General features: G+C 39.6%; 1 protein-coding gene across 3 annotated transcripts in view; it reads right to left on the bottom strand.

The window, feature by feature from the left end:
* The window catches only part of CEP162 (centrosomal protein 162), a 91,974-nt gene extending 76,183 nt beyond the window's left edge, over positions 1–15,791 (bottom strand). For all 3 annotated transcript variants that reach the window (XM_082633335.1, XM_082633336.1, XM_082633337.1), the window contains exons 1-5: positions 15,534–15,791; positions 14,347–14,462; positions 3,896–4,007; positions 1,353–1,499; positions 840–1,017 (exon numbers count right to left, since the gene is read on the bottom strand). In XM_082633335.1, coding sequence (XP_082489461.1) covers positions 840–1,017; positions 1,353–1,499; positions 3,896–4,007; positions 14,347–14,403 — 494 coding nt within the window. In that variant the 5' untranslated portion in view covers positions 14,404–14,462; positions 15,534–15,791. The remainder of the gene's footprint in view (positions 1–839; positions 1,018–1,352; positions 1,500–3,895; positions 4,008–14,346; positions 14,463–15,533) is intronic.
* Positions 15,792–20,042: the final 4,251 nt, after the last annotated feature.

The following is a 20,042-nucleotide window of genomic DNA, read 5'->3' as shown; positions in this document are numbered from 1 at the left end:
CTTGTTAGCTTGCAAGTAGGGTAAAAATCTCAGACCCTGCACAGTTCATAAGGGCCACTGCTTTGTCCACTGTCTAAGAAAATGAGCATCTTGAGGAGACCAGGCACTCTAATGACCAGAGGTTATGAGTCTCCTGACCCTTAATTTAAATATAGTTTGGTGTTCTTAAAATCTTAAAATTGTAATCTGGCTTCCATTTATAATTTAAAAAATTAAATGGAAAACTTTAACTGAGAAAATTAAAGATATCAGGTTTCACAGAAGTCTTGAGAATACCAAAGGTCTACGGCACTTACAAGGCACCAGCTCAGTCAACTAGTAGAATTTCCAGGATAAATGAGGTCTCCTAATAATCATTAGGGTCAACCATACACAAAGGTAGGACACAAACCAAATCGGTATTTGCTCCCTGGTTCCTCCGTCCCTTTTTGTTCCTATTTCCCCTGAGTTTATAATAGCTACCTGGACTCTCTTACTGACCTTATCTCTGGAAAATCACTTAATAAATTACCTTTCTAGTTAGGTCTATTTGGCAATGTGCTATTCATTTCAAAAGTACCTCATGCATGAAATTTCAGATCTCTAGAAGCTCTCAAATACACATCAACGTTTTCCAGCCCACATATATATATACATATATATATATGTATATATAAATCATATTCTACACACACACATTACCCCTGACCAAAATAATGAAGAGAAAATAGAATTAAAAATAAGATTTAAATTTTGCCTGTTATATGTTTACCTCTTCAATTCCATGCATCTACCAGCCTTTCAAAAATATAAAGACACAAAAATCACTCAATGATTAGTTTATATTGTATTTACATTACCTGTGTAAAGCTTTAAAATGTGTGGAGTCATTAGAATCCAATTCTTTATTTAATCTTGAGTAATCAATGGAAGATGTGAAGCCTTTCTCAAGCCTGGCAAAAAACTGCTCTTTTTCTTCTTGCTCTGCTAATGTGTCCAATCCAAGAATGCTATGATTGAGCTCAGGAACTACTACCTCTAAATGGAAAGCACAAATATATTTCATTAACACATAGAATTTTGAAAAAATTAATTTTAATGATGCATTTATTGACATTACACAGTCAGACTTCAAAAAATTTGAAACATACTTCATTTAATCTCTTACTCAAATATAGCTTTATATTCATTATAATACGTAAGGCTATGAAGCTTCTCCAGAGATATAACTCTAAACCTTCTAGGAAGATATTAAATCTGTCTACACGCTTCAGTAAAGGAGGCTCCAAGATAGTTATGAGTTAACTTTTCTAAAAATCCTGATTATAAGCATAATAATGAACCTGTCAACTCACATCGTTCACAATTCTTACCATTGGCCTCTAAGCTGTCAACACTTAAGATAGAGGTTCCACTGCTCTTAAGAAACTGAATCCTTTCAGCAGATTCCTCTTCTATTTCCATAATAGGCTGAGGAGTCTTCTTTGTTTTCAAATAGCTTACATGTGTTCCAAGTAGTCCTGGGATGGGATTTAATATAGTTGGATATTAATGTTAAGAGAATTGTTTTGACTACTATGCCAACACAGTAGTACTGTTATACTAGCTTAGACTAGTTATACTGTTATATTAGTTATACTAGTAGACAGTAGCTATGAAATAAATCTGGTTTATGAAATAAAAATCCACCAGACCAAAAATTCACAAAACAAAAATTACAATTCTGTTGGATTGCAGTGCATCTTATTCAGTGGAATATTTCAAAAACTTGCATAATGAGACAAGATTTTTAAAAAATTATTTTGAAGCACAAGTACTTAATACAGTATACCATGCCACTTGGGGAAGTAATCCCAGGGCAGGAGTCAATGGTCAGACCATGCTCGTCTTCATAGGCTGGGGGTAGGGTTTTGTTCTTCATTCTAAAAGCACTAGAAAACACTGGAAAAGTTATACAATATCAAAATTTCTTTATCTTAGCAGTATATACTTGTTGTAAAAAACCGATATATGGAAAAAATAACTATATCATATGATACAAATAATAAGATTAGAAAAATACCACTTTTGCTTAGAAGGAAGCCTTATTGAGAAGTTACAAATTGTGATCTCAATTTCCTACTTAGCATCCTATTGGAAAGGCTTTAGAATCAAATTAGTTTATGGCTCTGTGTGAATAATGGTTTTAACTGATCCAATAATAACTTCCACACAGCTGGAGAAAATCAGGAGATATATCTATAGGCACTTCAAATGAAAACATACATGCCAAGGTCAGGGTGCCATCGGGGCATCTGTCCAGGGTCTCAGCCCGGCTCTGAAGATGGACTCAGGGATGTGACCCACACTAACCAACCTCATGAGAGACTAATACAACTGAAACCAAGATCCAATTCAGTTATTTACAATGAAGAGTATAAGCAGTAGGAGAATTAGACGGTTTCACTAACTAGGCAGAACATTTTGTCCTTATGGCAACTGAAAGAGAAAGCAAAATTATAAGGTTGAAGTAGCTCAATGTTGATGTTTAATGGCGTCTATGTAAGATTGGGAATGCATTCCTCTCAAAAGGGGTGTTCAATTAATTCTCCCTTAGAAGCTTCTACACTCTTGATAGCAGGAATCATATTTTGTCTTTGCATACTAGTGCCAAGTACTCAGAACATAACATGAACTCAATAAATGTTTGTGACTGAACCAGGGACCAGGTTATACCCTTGGGCAGAGAAACTTTCTTCCCCTGTGTTTAAATGGACACTGTCAAAGTTTCCTTCCTAAATATCCTTTGCATCCTTTACTAATCAAATCCACTCTGATTGATACATTCTTTTAAAAAAAATTTTAGTAGCTTTAGTCAGGTTACATTCAAGTGTTGGTCTAGGACCTATTCTTTCCCTTTAGGGTGAGTTTGCATACTCCACCCCTGATTCATTACTTTCTAGAAAAAGATTTTAATGCTAAATAAGTCACAAATCATTGTCAATTATTTCAATAGCACTTAATCATATCCTTTTCAAGCATCAATGGGGGAAAGATTCTAAAAAAGAATTCTTCACATGCAAACTTTAGCACTGTGAGTGGTTTATGGATTTATGAAAACACACTGAACTTCTCAATAAGGCCATTCCTTACTGTAAAGTGTTAAGAAGAACAGAGAATTGACTATCAAATTCACAGTAACATTTATTTATTAAACACATTTCTTATTTACTGTTGAGGGTCAAGGAGCACAAGGAAAAAGAAGAGATATAGAAATCCTATCAGTTCATCAAATGGTGCTTAGTGATAACACAAATAGTGTGAACGTAGGTACTTAACAGAGGTAGTCTGAGGATCTTTGCAAGTACAGCAGTATCATATATAGTAGCTATACTGAAGAAAACACCCAGAGAGTAATTTTCTATTTGTAAAGATGTGAGTAGGAATAGTTCCAAAAAAGATAAACCCATGTGCTAGACAGGATCAGTAATGAGTTATTTACCATTAAGGTAATAAAATTATTTTTTTCTACTGTCATTAACAGAGAGCAATACTAAAATCTACAGATTTGTTAAAATCTTCCCAATGCAGTGACATTAATACATTGTCAGAATATTTTATTAAATCACTTTAAATCAATTTACCATTAAACATGATAATATATAAATATACCTAATATTATTCACCATCTTAAATTGAGTAACAATAAATTATTTCAATGTAAAATAATCTGATAATGCAGAAACATAGATTTGCTATTATATAAGAAATATATCATAAAGTAATATGAAAATCAAGTCAAACTTCAAAAATTCACACCATCAGTATTATTTTCCTTATATATTTATTAAAAGCATGGTAAGAAAATCCAGAATTAAAAGTCTTGACTGCCCCCCTGTGGACAAATAATTTAAAATTAAAAATCAGCAATATTTACCACCATCTTCAAATTCATCTTCAGTTATCCACCATGGCATTGTATCATTCTTCTTCACTTCTTTAGGTTGTCTAGGTGTTTTATTTGAACTTTCGAAAGAATCATCTGAAAGCTAAATCAGATATAAGCTAGTGAATTTGAAATTCAAGAATCCCAGATTTATCACTGAAAATGTTTCTTCATTCTCTGATATTTCAGTTGTCACCTAAACATTCTCAGCAATTATGTATAAATTCATATATTTCTAGATATATGGGGTCAAAATAACTTAAACATCAAGAATACATCTCTGAACACTGATTTCATACCCAGAATTAAACAAGCAGACGAACCAAGGAGAAAAACATCAACAATAACAACAAAGAAATAAAAAACTTGATCAAGAAACCTAATCAGGAAGGAATAAAAGGATATAATCCTTTTTTAGACATTATCTCCGGTCTAAGAATAAATAATGATTGAGCAAAATCACCTAGCATCACTCTAGAAGGACACAAAATTCTAAGACCAGGAAGAACTGAGTGTGAGGTGTTTACCAGAGAAATTTGCATTTGTCACAATGATTAATAAACTTTAATAAACTTTTATTTGTCCTTTTCTACTCTTCAGGTTCAAATCTTACTACAATTCTAAACCCCTACTCTAACCCTGATCTACCACCCTTACTCTCAGCCAATAACTTGGGCTCTCTCTTCACAGAGAAAATAAAGACCTTAGGTCAAAAACCACCCTCCTCCTTCCCCTCACTCCACCACTAAATTCACCCGTTAAGACACTGCTTTCCTCTCTCAGAAGAGCAATTCTTTCCTCCATTCCCAGAACATGCAGAAGGGCCACCTCCCGCCTCACCAAGTTCTCCCTTGCTGGGTTATCCTAATGCATCTCTGCACTTCACTCCCTCCTCAATCTCCTTGCCCTCCTTCCCTCAGGTTATAAACTTGCTCATCACTGCATCCCCAGGGCCTAGCACAGCACCTGGCATAATTGTATAGTATGAGAATGAACACTTGGGCTTCCCTGGTGGCACAGTGGTTGAGAGTCTGCCTGCCGATGCAGGGAACACGGGTTCGTGCCCCGGTCCGGGAAGATCCCACATGCCGTGGAGCGGCTGGGCCCGTGAGCCATGGCCGCTGAGCCTGCGCGTCTGGAGCCTGTGCTCCGCAGCGGGAGAGGCCACAACAGTGAGAGGTCTGCGTACCGCAAAAGAAAAAAAAAAAAAAAAAAGAATGAACACTCAAGTCTACCCTACTTAAAAAAACGAAAACAAACAAACAAAACAAAGTAAATAGGTAAAGTTCCTTACTCCTACCTCCCTTTCATTCTACCTATCATCTTTCCTTTATGTACATTCTAACTTCTCCAGGTCACTGTTAAACCCCTTAAAATCTGGTCCCCATCCAAAACAGCTCTCCTCAGTCACCACAGGCCTCCTACATGCCACAAATAAAGGATGACTGTCAGTCATCTCCCTGATCGTACCATGAAGTTTGACATGGTGACCAACTCTCACTTCAGGCAAATCTCTCCCTTTGACCTCAAAGCACCACCTCCTCCAGGCTATACTTCACGTCTGTGACCTTTCCTAACCAACTCTAATAGCTCTTGGCCCTTTTGCCCTTTTCTTTAACATGAGACTTCCCCAGGACGCTACTCTTGGTCCTTTTTATCCTTATTCTACACACTTTTTCTGGAGAAGAAATCAACATTTATTAATTACTTGCCTGCTCTATGTCAGGATCTATACTCAGGTTATTTCAGTCTTTAAATAATCCAGCAGAGATTTACTGATGGGGAAGTTAAGCTCAGAGAAGTTAAGCAACTTGCCCAGGTTGCGACTATCAGTAAGTGATACAGAGCTGGGATTCAAACTTGGGTTTCTCTAACTAAGGCCTGTCCACTTTCAAGTACTCTATATGGTGCCCCAACTAGGACCTTGGTACCTGGGGCACTTCTTAAACTTCTGAGATGACTACACACACATTTCCACCTGCCAACCAAACAACTCTACCCCAATGACTTGTAAGAATGCCATTTTTAAATCTTCAAAAAGAACTCACTGTCTTCCTTGACCACCAAGCAGGATGAGGGGAGGAGAAAAGAAAGAGTATTCTTTACTCCATCTGAATTTTAGTTGCATCGCCTTCCACACAGTCTTATACTTCACTGTCACCCTGAAATGTTCCATTTCTCTCTCCTTTCTACCTCTCGCTGTTTACCAAACTCTGACAATCTGCCTCAGATTCAGTTTTCTCCTCCTAAACCCATGGCTACGTAAAAGTGTGAAAGAAGAACTGTAAGTTTTTGGAGCCAGACAGATCTGAGTTCAAACTTTTAACTTCAAAATAAGCTAGTTCTGTTGCTTAGGGAAAATTACGCCTCTTTTCAGTTTATACACATATAAAACAAGCATGGTGACACTGACCTTGCAGGGCTGTGGCAAAGATCAGCAAAGAAACAGAGAATGACCATCCTACTGTCTAATACATAGTAGGTATTCTCACTTCTGACAATCTTCCACACTGCTTTCTAGGCTACTATCATTAAAAACGAAACGAAACAAAACAAAACAGCTGGCCACTCAGTTAACAACCGTGCTTGTGAGGATATGGAGAAACTGGAACCCTAATATTACTAATACACTTCTGGTGAGAGTAAAATGGCACAGCCGTTTAGGAAACAGTCTGGCAGTTCCTCCAAAAAACATAGAGCTACCATATGACCCAGCATTCCCACTCCTAGGTATACACACAAGAGAAGTGAAAACATACAACCACACAAAAACTTATATACAATTGTCATAGCGGCATTATTCATAATTGCTAAAAAGTGGGAAGAACTCAAATGTCCATCAGCTGATAAGTAGGTAAACAAAATGTGGTAAATCCATACAATGGAATATTATTCAGCTATAAAAAAAGGAATGAGGTACTGATAGATATGACAACATAAATGAACCTTGAAATTGTTACGTTAAGTGGAACAAGCTGTAAGAAAGACCCATATGGAATCGGGTAGGAAGGGAAGAAAAGTGATCAGGTCAGGACCTGTTCCCCAGGGAAGGGACACAGAAAAGGAAGGGGATTAAAAGGCTTGGAAACCCACTCTGGGGAGTAGGTGGCTAGAACCACATATTGGGGGCCACAGCCCTGGGGTCTGCCACTGGGAAGATGAGTCCACATAACTGGTTATAAAACCACTGGGACCGACAGTGGGGCTCTAAGAAACCAAGACTCTGCTTGTGAAGAGTGTGCACATATTTCCTTACTCCCGAAACAAGGTGGAGGAAGCAGAATGAAACTGCACGGGACTCTGGCTGGTTTCCTATGACCACCCTGGCACAAGCCCTGGCACAAGCCCTTGCCCAAGCCAAACCCCTACTCCAGCCCCTCTTGCTCCAGCACTACTCCTCTCTGGGGCAAAGATGACAATGTGACAGTGCTAGGAGAGGAAAGAGTACATGCTTATGGGGAACAGAACCAGCTGGGACCCAACCCTCAGGGCTTCTGCTCCAGCACCTTGGGACTCGCTCCCACCCCTCATAGGGTGGTGTTGGCCACTGAGCGAGAAGAAGCCCTGGCTCACACCTGGCTCTGCCTTGAGCCCCTTCTTCTCCAGTCCCACCTCTTACCAAAGTGATAGCTGCCAGCACACCCTGGAGAAAGACACAACTCCTGCTCACGTCAGATCCAGCTCTCCCACCAAAGCCACCAGGCACATGCAGACTGCACAGGGACACTCCCACAAAGGGGCACCCCTTCAAGATGGGGACAGGTAACTGTTTCACTTAATTTCATAGAGACAGAGAAAGTTAAACAAAATGAGAAGACAGAAGAACTTGTTTCAAACAAAAGAACAAGACAAACAACTAATGAAACAGAGATAAATAATTTACCAGATAAGAAGTTCAAAGCATTAGCAATAAGAATGCTGAAAAAGGAATAGATGAACACAGTGAGAATTTTAACAAGAAACTAGAAAATATAAAAGAACCAGCCAGAACTGAAGAATACAACTGTAATGAAAAACACAGTAGAACGAATTAACAGCAGACTAGGCGATACAGAAGAATGCATAAGTGATCTGGAAGACAGAATAATGGAAATCACCCAATCAGACATGGAAAAAAAAACAAATTTAAAAAATGAAAACAATTTAAGGGAACTCTGAGATACCATCAAGTGTACCAACATTCATATTATAGGTGTCCCAGATGGAAAAGTCAGAGAGAAAGGAGTTGAAAATTTATTTGATGAAATTATGGCTGAAAATTTCTTGAACCTGAATGAGTAATCAGATATCCAGGTACAGAAGGCACAGAGAGTCCCAAATAAAATGAACCCAAATAGACCCACACCAAGACATATCACAATTAAAGTGTTATTAAAATGTTAAAAGTTAAAGAGATTATTCTAAAGGCAGCAAGAGAAAAACAAAGAGTTGCATACAAGTGAACCCCACCCCCCAAAAGCTATCAGCTGATTTTTCTGCAGAAACTTTGCAGGCCAGAAGGGAATGGCATGATATATTTAAGGTGCAAAAGGAAAAAACCTAAAACCTAGGATACTCTACCCAGCAAGATTATAATTTGGAATTAAAGGACAGATGAAAAACTTCTCAGACAAGCAAAGACTAGAAGAGTTCATCAATACTAAATTGACCCTAAAGGAAATGTTAAAGGGTCTTCTCTCAGTGGAAAAGAAAATGCTACAAGAAGTAGACATGTATAGGAAAAGAAAAACCCCACTAATAATGACAAATATATAGTAAAGGCTGTGTATCAACCACTTAAATAAGCTAGTACAAAGATTCAAAGACAAAAATTGTATAATCAGCTATAATTGTAATAAAAAGGTAAAGGATAAACATGAAGATGTAAAATATGACACAAAAACACAAAATGTTGGGGAGGGGAGAAAAAGCGTCGAACTTTTAGAATGTGTTTGAACTTAAATGACTACCAGTTTATAACAAGTAGATATAACCATAGATTAACATATATGAACCCCATGGTAACCAGAAATCAAAACCCAACAATGGACACACAAAAACTAGAGAGAAAGGAGCACAAGCATAACACTAAAGAAAATCATCAAACCACAAGGGAAGAAACAAAAAGGAGAAAAGAACAGAGAATAAGTAAAAAACCAGAAAAAAGTAACATAATGGCAGTAAGAACATACCTATCAATAATTACTTTAAATGTGAATGGACTAAATGCTCCAATCAAAAGACACAGGGTGGGGCTCCCCTGGTGGCGCAGTGGTTGAGAGTCCGCCTGCCGACACGGGTTCATGCCCCGGTCTGGGAAGATCCCACATGCCGCGGAGTGGCTGGGCCCGTGAGCCATGGCCGCTGAGCCTGCGCGTGTCCAGAGCCTGTGCTCCGCAACAGGGGAGGCCACAACAGTACAACAGTGAGAGGCCCGCCTCCCGCCAAAAAAAAAAAAAAAAAAAAGACATAGGGTGGCTGATTGGACAAAAAAACAAGACCCATCTATATGCTGCTTACAAGAGACTCGCTTCAGAGATAAAGACACACACAGACTGAAAGTGAGGGGTTAGAAGAAGTTATTTCATGCAAATGGAAACAAGAGGTAGCAATACTCATATCAGACAAAACAGACTTTAAAACAAAGTCTATAACAAAAGGCAAATAGGGCATTGTATAATGATACAGGGATCAATACAAAAGAGGATGTAACATTCATTAAAATATATGCAACTAATATAGGAGCATCTAAATATATTAAGCAAATGTTAACAGCTATAAATGGAGAAATTGGCAATAAGACAAAAGTAGTAGGGAATGTTAATATCCAATTTACATCAATGGACAGATCATCCAGACAGAAAATCAGTAAGGAAACACTGGCCTTAAATGACAAATTAGACCAGATGGACTTAATAGATATCTTCAGGATATTCCATGTAAAACCAGCAGAATACACATTATTTTCAAGTGCACATAGAACATTCTCCAGGGCAGACCACACTCTAGGCCACAAAAAAGTCTCAACAAATTTAAGAGGACAGAAATTATATCAAGCATTTTTTCCGAGCACCATGGTATAAACCAGATATCAATTATAGGAAGAAAAATGGGAAAAACACAAACATGTGGAGACTAAATGACATGCTACTAAAAAAACAATGGGTCAATGAAGAAATCAAAGAGGAAATCAGAAAATACCTTAAGACAAATGAAAATAAAAACACAACTTTCTAAAATTATGGGATGTAGCAAAAGCAGTTCTAAGAATGTTTACAGTGATACAGGCCTACTTTAAGAAACAAGAAAAATCTCAAATAAACAACATAACCTACCATCTAAAGGAATTAGAAAAAGAACAAAGTCCAAAGTCAGCAGAAGAAAGGAAATAATAAATACCAGAGAGGAAATAAAATAGAGACCAAAAAAATAAAATAAATTAAAAAAATCAATGAAACCAAGAGCTGTTTTTTTGAAATAATAAAGAATTTTCTTTTTGTTTTTTGGTTGCATGGTGTCTTAGTTGTGGCAGGCAGGCTCCCCAGGTGTAGTCACGGGCTCCTTAGTTGAAGCACACGGGCTCCTTAGCTGTGGCTCCAGGGCTCCTTAGTTTCAGCTCGCCAGCTCCTTAGGTGCAGCTCGTGGGCTCCTTAGTTGTGGCTCACCAGCTCCTTAGTCACGGCATGCAGGCTCCCTAGTTATGGCATGTGAATTCCTAGTTGCAGCATGCATGTGGTATCTAGTTCCCTGACCAGGGATCAAACTCGAGCCCTCTGCATTGGGAGAGTGGAATCTTATCCACTGCTCTACCAGGGAAGTCCCCCCCAAAATTAAGAAAATTGATAAGCCTTTAGCCAGGGGTTCATCAAGAAAAAAGAGAGAGGACCCAAACAAAAAAAATAAAAAAGAGGAGAACTAACAACCAATATCACAGATAATAAAATCATAAGAGAATACTACAAACAGTTACATGTCAACAAATTGGACAACCTAAGAAATGGATTAATTTCTAAAAACATACAATCTTCCAAAACTGAATCAGGAAGACACAGACAATCTGAACAGACCAATCACTAGTAGTATAATTGAATTAGTAATCAGAAACTTCCAGCAAACAGAAGTCCAGGATAGCTTCACAGGGGAATTTCACCAAACATATAAAAAGCTAATATCCTTCTCAACTTATTTCAAAAAACTGGAGAGGACACTCCCAAATTCATTCTACAAGGTCACCATTACCCTGATATTAAAAACAGACAAAGACACTACAAAAAAAGAATACTGCAGGCTGATATCTCTGATAAATACAGATGCAGAAATCCTCAACAAAGTATTAGCAAACTGAATTCAACAATATATAAAAAGAATCATACACCATGATCAAGTAGGACTTACTCTAGGAATGCAAAGATGGTTCAATATTTGCAAGTCAATCAATGTGATACACCACATTAACAAGTCACATGATCATCTCAATAAATACAGAGAAAGCATTTGACAAAATTCAATATCCATTCCTGACAAAAACTCTCATCAAATTTGGTATCTAAACTCATATCGCAATGTAAAAAAGGTCATTTATGACAAACCCACAGCTAACATCATATTCATTGGTGAAAAACAGAGAGCGCTTCCTCTAAAATCAGGAACAAGATAAGGATGTCCACTCTCACCACTTCTATTTAATAAAGTATTGGAAGTCCTAGCCAGAGCAATCAGACATGAAAAGAAATAAAAGGCTTCCAAATTGAAAGGGAAGATGTAAAGCTGTCAGTATTTGCAGATGGCATGATACTACATATAGAAAACCCTGAAGTCTTCACCAAAAATCTCAGAATTAATAAATGGATTCAGTAGCTTTGTAGGATACAAGATTAATATACAGAAATCTGTTACTTTTCTAAACACTAATAATGAACTATCAGAAAGAGTAAGAAAACCATCCTTCTTAAAATCACATCCAAAAGAACAAAATACATAGGAATAAACTTAATCAAGGAGGTGAAAAACTCATAGTCTGAAAACTATAAAACATTGATGAAGGAAACTGAGGATGATACAATGAAATGGCAAGATAGCTCGCGTTCATGGATTGGAAGAATTGATATTGTTAAAATGTCCATGCTACCCAAAGCAAGCTACAGATTTAATGCAATACCTATCAAAACATGTATGACATTTTTCACAGAACTAGAACAAATAATCCTAAAATTTATATGGAACAACTAAAGACCCTGAAAAGCCAAAGCAATGTTGAGAAAAAAGAACAAAGCTAAAGGTATTAAGCTCCCTGACTTCAGACTATACTAGGAAGCTCCAGTAATCACAACAGTGTGGTTCCGGCACAAAAACCGACACATCCATCAACAGAACAGAATAGAGAGCCCAGAAATAAACCCGTGAACTTATGGTCAATTAATCTACAACAACGAAGGCAAGAATTTACATTGGAAAAAAGACAGTCTCTTATTGAAGTAAGTGGTGCTGGGAAAACTGGATAGCTACATGTAAAAGAATGAAATTAGAACATTTTCACACACCATATATCAATACAAAAATAAACTCAAAATGGAGTAAAGACCTAAGTATAAAACCTGAAACCATAAAACTCCTAGAAGAAAACATAGGCAGAACACTCTAACGTAAATTGTAGCAATATTTTTTTGGATCTGTCTCCTAAGGCAAAGGAAACAAAAGCAAAACTAAACATATGGGACCTAATCAAACTTAAAAGCTTTTGCATAGTAAAGGAAACCATCGATAAAATGAAAAGAACCTATAGTACGGGAGAAAACAATTGCATATCATATGACCAATAAGGGGTTAATATCCAAACATCTCATATAACTCAATATCAAAAAAAAAAAAAACCCAACCTGATTAAAAAATGGGCACAAGACATACACATGGCCAACAGGCACATGAAAAGATGCTCAACATCGCTAATCATCAGGGAAATGCAAATCAAAACCCCAAATAGGTATCACCTCACACCTGTCAGAATGGCTACAAATAGCAAATGCTGGTGAGGATGCAGAGAAAAGGGAACCCTTGTACACCATTAGTGGGAATGTAAATTGGTACAGCCACTATGGAAACAGTATGGAGGTTCCTCAAAAAACTAAAAACAGAACTACTATATGATCCAGTGATTCCACTCCTGGATATATATCCTAAGAAGACAAAAACACTAACTGGAAAAGATAAATGCATCCCAATGTTCATAGCAGCAGCATTTACACTATCAAAGATATGGAAGTGTTCATCAACAGATGAATGGATAAAGAAGGTGTGGTATACAGATATATGATGGAATGTTACTCAACCATAAAAAGAATGAAATTTTGTCAGCTGAAACAACATGGATGGACCTGGAGGGTATTATGCTTAGTGAAATAAGTCAGAAAAGAACAAATACTGTATGTTATCACTTATATGTGGAATCTAAAAAAATAAAACAAATGAATATAACAACGCAGAAAACAGACTCAGATATAGACAACAAACTAGTGGGTACCAGTGGGAAGAGAGGAAGGAGGGGCAAAATAGGGGTAGGGGTAGGGATTAAAATGCACAAACTACTATGAATAAAATAAATAAGCTACAAGTATATATCATGCAGCACAGGGAGTACAGCCAGTATTTTATAATAACTTTAAAGGGAGTATAATCTATAGAAATTGAATCACTGTTTGAACTAATATAATATTGTACATGAACTATACTTCAATAAAAAAAAAATACAGCTGTCATGTCAAAGACCATTCATTCTTATGGGAGGCAGAAAAGAGAGCTAAACAAGTGGAATAATGAATGGTTCTAAGAGCTACATGGAGAATGAGCTACATGGAGAATTAAGTACATGGTATAAGAAGGAACTTGGTAGTTACTTTTTTACTGGATCAACAGAAAAAAACCTCTTAGGTAGTGATTTTAAAAAGAGATCTTCACCATCCAGGTAAAGGATAGAGGAATAGACAGCATTATTGGCAGAGGGAACAGTACAAAGCTCCTAATGTGAAATGAGCTTGGCGTGTCTGGAGGAGAAAAAAGTCATGAATGGAAAAGGGGGAAGAGCAGTGTATAGTCAGTGAGGTGGGCATGGGCAAAATCATCCAGGGTTTTGTAAGCCACAGAAAGGAGTCTGGATTTTACTCTGTATGTGAGGGGAGGCCAATAGGGTTTTCCACTGGGAGTAAGAGTCTTGAGTTATGGTCACAAACCACGCTGGCAGCAGTGTGGTGAAGGAACGCTTGGACAGTACGTAGGAACAGTTGCAGTAGCCTAGTGAGATGATGGTGTCCTGGATTAGGTAAGTTGCAGTGAAAAGGGAGAGAACTAGAGGGATGATAGATATATTTTGGAAACAGATGACAGAGCTTGATGATAGGCTGATATCATCCTAGAAGAATGAGTTTCTTGTGGGACAATTTACAATATAGCTTTTAAAAATATAAACTTACCTCTTTCATGAACTGTTCAAACTCTTCATCCAGCTCTTCTTTGGAATAGTGGGCCATTATCAATAATTTTCCCTTCCCAAAGTAAACATTCCAAAGTATTTACAACACTGGAAACACTAAATGGCAAGAGATAATAAACATCCTTTAAGGAAATCCAAATCACATTATAAAAACTGTCAGACTTGAACTTCAGACATTTCTCTTATGATTTAGCATATACACACAATTGCTGACCAGTAAATTGGACAAGAGATTTCTAACTCATTAATAAAACTGATTTGGAAAAGCAGCTTTCACAGTTTGACTTAGAGTTGAGAAGTACATTTTCTTTCTTAACATCCAGTTGTTAAAAAGTGGCCTCAAGAATATTTCCTAAATCTATGCATATTAGCGTGTGTGTGTGTGTGTGTGTGTGTGTGTGTTTGTTATTTAACATCCCTTAAACAAACCAGGGCTTCTCAAGGAAACTTTTAAAAAGTAAAAACTAGCAAATCCAAAAGACTGTTTCCCTTTTGCAAAGCGCAGGACAGAGTTTGTGCCAACTTATCATTCAGCTAGTTATTTATCAATCCATATTAAAAAGTTTTGAAAAATAGACTGTTTCCTGATATGGGGGCGTTTCCAGATACAAATTTCTGGGTTAATACCTTAAGACTCAGAATTTACCTAAAACAAAGTCATTGGAGCAAATTAGAACACATTATGTTTCTCTTGGATGGAGGGAAGGTCAACAAAAACTACGCAATGGTGACTTGCAATGCTCAACTCTCCCCAGTCTCCCTAAAGAACCCAACTTCGGATCTGCGCCAGCTTCTGGACCGTAACTCTATAAGGCAGCTCCGACCTCAGCTTCCTTTTGTGGAGGCGGGAGGTGTGGAGATCTGGACAATACCTTGCTCAGCCTGCGCGGTAACACCTCCTCCCCCTCATTTGCATTTCTGTTCAGTTCAGTGTGTGGGCGGTTAAGGGCTTGGCCCCAAATTGTGGGTCAAATGCGGGTCCCACTCAGAGGGTCCCAGGCCCCAGGAAGCGCGGGCTCCGGAGTCGGCGGGAAGACAAAGACGCGCCCGCAGCCGAGCCGGGGGGAGAAAGGGAGAGACCCGAAATTAAAGCCTTGAGCAGCGGGTCTGAGCACAGTCTGGGCCCTGCTGAACCGAGTGGAAAGCAAGTATCCACGCCTCACCTACCTTTGCTTCTGAATTCCCCGCTTTCCCGGACGTTCTGAGGGGACCCAGCAGTTACCAGGGTAACTGACTTCAGCCGCCAGGCTCTGGAGTCACATGACCCGAGCTGGTCACGTGGCTCGCGGGAGCAGACGGGCAGCGGTAAGTGTCTCTTCGGCTCTACGAGCGCAGGGTGGAGTGGTAGTGGCTCAGCAGGACGATCTGGCGGGTTGGAGCCGCCGCCGCTGCTGCACCAGTGGAGACTCCGTGCCCTTCTCTGTGCTCCTTGGGGTAGTGGATGGACGACAGGGTCGCGAGCGCCGTAACAGGCGTGGTGGGTGTGGCAGGTGCGCCCGTGGCTTCCTGGGAAATGTAGTTTAGCTCCCCTGCTCCTTGTCTTTCCGCATTTCTCATCCCTTCTCACCTCTCCCTAACATTTGCCTCCCTTGTCGTTTCATCTTTCTGCTTTACAAGCGGAAGCCTTGAAAAAATTTAACTTATTGGGTGATTTCCTTCACGTGCAAAGCCCTGCGTGGGCGTTGTGAGAGAACCTGTAACCTTTGATGAAGAACTCTGTTGCCAGGATAGGGACTCTGTTCCACCATCTAGTGGACAAGAAATTGAAAATACACAAACACACCCCAAGTCCTACCCATATCAGAACATCGCTATGGTTTCCCATTACCCCTCCTTTCCCCCCCTTCTATAGCGGCATCTTACAATTACTTTCTTGGATTTTTATTTTATTTTTGCTATTCCTTCCTCTAAAAAAATAAGAACACATCGCACGTTGGAGTTTCAGAGGACAGCATTTAGGATACAAAATGTAAAAGCGACAGCAGTTGAAAGCGTTGCTGCTGGCAGACATAGTTAAGGACCTCATCATGTCCGGCCTGAGCTTTTCTTTCAGCAAGTGTTTATTGTGATACAAATGTGTACATGCCAGAACTGTGCCCTATGATAAAGATTTGAATAATAGAGATTTTTTAGTTGTTAGGAGCTGTGCATGCATTACTTCACTTAATCTTTACAATCTACAAGACAATTCAATTAAGTTTATACTTTTGTTTCTAATATGTGCTGCGTGGGCGAAGACAGTCATAATCCCTGCCCTAACAGAGTCTTTGGTCTAGTGGAGCAGATAAGTGATCGGACAATTGCAATTCTGTATGACCACTGCTATTGTAGAAGAAGTAGGGTGTGGTTGGAAGACATTAGAAGCCACCTCAACCTCTGAGAAGATGGAGAAAGCTTCTTTCTCACTGAAAATGGCCTGTCTCCTCTTTATCAACCCTTGCTGACTTCTACTCATCCTTTGGGTGGTTTAGGATTCAATTTAGCCCTCATTTCCTCTAGGAAGTTTTCTCCACCCATCCCTACTAGGAAGCATTTTGCAAATTCAGCCTCCTTCCCACTAATTCGCACATACGTAGTAGCCTCAGATCTTCTTGGCCTCGTTTTTTACTCTCGCCACAGCTACTGGGACCACTGCCACTCAGGCTGTCACTAGCTACACACGGGTGTAGCTCCTCCGTGTGCCTGCCTGGAGCTTGCAGTGTGAACTGCTTGCTTTCTGATCCGTGGGACTTCTCTGATCCTTGAGGGTAACCATTCAGCACTCAACATTTGCAACTTAGAAGTGGGGGACTTAATCTCTACAGGCCCAAGCTTGATCAGTGGGGGCTGGAGCTGATGAACAAACAATACCCCTTACTGACCCTGGTCAGTGTTGATACTCGTTTCATAAGACTAATCACAATGTCCTCTGTGATCCAGAACAAGTTGTTCACAACAGAGACCAACTTGATAGCACATTCTCGTATTGGCTTTCCATCCTTCTCTACGTCATTCTCCTTGTTCATGGCTACTGCTACTGGGCAACCCACTCCTTAGTAAATTACTCTCATGCATAGCTCTGTCTCATGTTCTGCTTTCAGGCAAACACTAGGAAAGATAGATAGATCAGGATTAGCCCTGGAAAATGGACCATTAGGATGGGATTTAGGAACTGAGTAACTCAACAGTCAGATGGCAATGAAGATCCCACTGCTAATGGGAAATGGGGTGGTGATAACCATTGGAACACAGCTCTACGATTCTCATATGAGGTTCGTTGGGCGTAGGTACAGGTGGAAAGTGAAGGGTTGACTCATATACTTACTGTTATACTTGAATGGTACGGTGGCAGTGGTCATTATAAGGATGGTTGGATTTTTATTGATTTCTTTGAATTCTTTGAAATCAGGAAAATGACTGGCTCAGGTCAGCCAAAATTGATTCAAGGCACATGGTAAATGCCAAGGGCCTCTATCAGCATTTAAGGAGATCATCATTGTCTGCAGCATAGGTGCAAAGGAGAATGAAAACAGCCTCTTTGGGTGTCCTGAGTTAGGGCCCTGGTTGAAAACAGTTAAATCCTGAAACCAGGAATATAGACATTTGGGTAAATGATTCTGGGACTCTTGAACTCTCAGATTTCCCTGAACTCTCCTCACTGGCAGAAGCAGTCCCATTCCCTTTGCTAAAAGACAGCATCGTCCTATTGCCTGAAGAGCCTGCAAAGACTTAGAGACCGTCATATGAAGAAGGCAACTCACAAGATGACACTTGTCCTCTTCAGGACCCAGCCCTGCCACTATTCACCATCTCCATGCCAGTGATCAGGTCAGGTCTCAGACACCTTCTGAGCACAGAAATATAATCCTTGCTCTGGGAGGAAATGGTTTACAGAAAGTGCAGGTCCCATGTTATATATACAAAAGGAACCAGGGGAACACATGTAGGAGTGAACCTGAAGAGTGTTGAACTGGTAGGGAGAATAAAATGAGGCTGCATAAGGATTTATTGACATGGGAACACTCACTCACGTCTTCAGGTTCAACATGCTAGTGAGAACACCTGGCGTTCGTCCTCGTCCGCTGCTGAGATGTTTCCTTGAAGCCTGAATGTGATAATGGCCAATAGGAAAATGAGGTAGAGATGCTAAAATTGCTTTGGCAGAGTACTAAGGAAGATGTCAGAAGGCTCACAGGGATGGGAATGTTAGAGTAGATACCTGTGATATCTAGAACCTAGCATCTGACTTTGCTCCCCAGGAGGATTCTTAGGACATTCCCTTCAGTAATGCAAGAAGGAATTCACTGGTGAGGAAGAGGCCAGCATCTGTGAAAAATCTTGGTGATGTCTGTCCTCCACAGGTCAGAGTTATTAACAGGAGATGCTGTTGTGGAACTAGTCTCCCCAGTATCAGTGCGGTTATGAGATTTCTCAATGGCAGAGCCCATGTAGCAATACAAAACTATCAAAGGCAAGATGGTTGTAATTACTGAAATGGGCAGAAGTCTGTAGTAGCAATCAGGTTGCCTTGACCCGCAGGGATTTGTGCCAATAGCTAATAAATCATGGTGCTTTGAGGGATGAGATACATGAACAGCTGATTGAGTGATTACTTGATTGTGTGTATGTATGTGTGTTTGTGTGTGTATAACAAAGAAAAGTGATCTAGTTAGTGGAATACTAACATCAGCTATCACAATGGAAAATCCAGATCCTTCATCCAATTTCTGGATTTATTTAATTTCAACAGACCCAGATACCAAGTGTTCAAAGGGAGGGTGAGTGCCCTTGAGGAAGGACTCTGTAATGTCGTAAGAATAGCTACAAACATTCTCCCTATCTTTCCACAAAGGGCGTTATAGCTGTTCACCAGGGCCACCAGAGGACAAAGTAAAAGAGTTCCACAGAACTTAACCACCACCTCTTTGGGCTCCTCATTCCTGGATCATCGAGCAAAAGAGAATTAATATGTTAGTATATTTGCAAGACTAACCTACCCTTATTAACACGAAGAGCCTGGGTCACTGCCCTATGATGGAAGCAGGGAGGAATATCCATCAGCTTGATTGATGCATCTCCTGGTGTTTTGTGCCAGGTGATAATGGTGAATCAGCATTTACAGCAACTATGCCCTGATGAAGGCAAAGCAAATCAACCTAGAGGAAGAAGGTCTGGATCACTCTACCAGGCAAACAACCTTAGATCAGCTGAGATGCTGGCCACGGATGAGAGCAATTTAGAATCGCTGGCGGAGAAGAGAGCTGATGACTATCAACAAGGCTTTGGGACCAGCTGTGGCAGCAGGGATGGTAGCTAGTTCACAAACCCTCTTGCAGAAGTTGTGGCTGGCTAGCACGTTGCAGTGACAGATAGGAGTTAATGGAGAGAAAATGTGGATCTGAGTAGTGCAAAGGTTCTAGTGCATCAGTGACCACTTTGTTCATTACTTAAAATTCGTTTGGCCCTGCATTCAGCTGAAGTCAGTTTCTACAATCAGTTCTCATAGACTTTGACCAGCTTTCTGCAGGTGCAACTGGGGAGTGCCTCACCTCTGACCAAGGTGTGAGCCTCCGCTTCCTTCCCTGGACATTTTCTGGCAAGAAGTGCAGGTGTGGAATGCCCACTGAAGTGCCACACATGTGCAACCTACAAGTGGGTATGTGGTAGTCAAAGTCCAAGGGCCACTAAATCCATGGG

This window comes from Mesoplodon mirus, assembly GCF_964341445.2.
Source record: "Mesoplodon mirus genome assembly, chromosome: 10".
Classification (NCBI taxonomy): domain Eukaryota; kingdom Metazoa; phylum Chordata; class Mammalia; order Artiodactyla; family Ziphiidae; genus Mesoplodon; species Mesoplodon mirus.
This window is presented reverse-complemented; position numbering and strand designations above follow the sequence as displayed.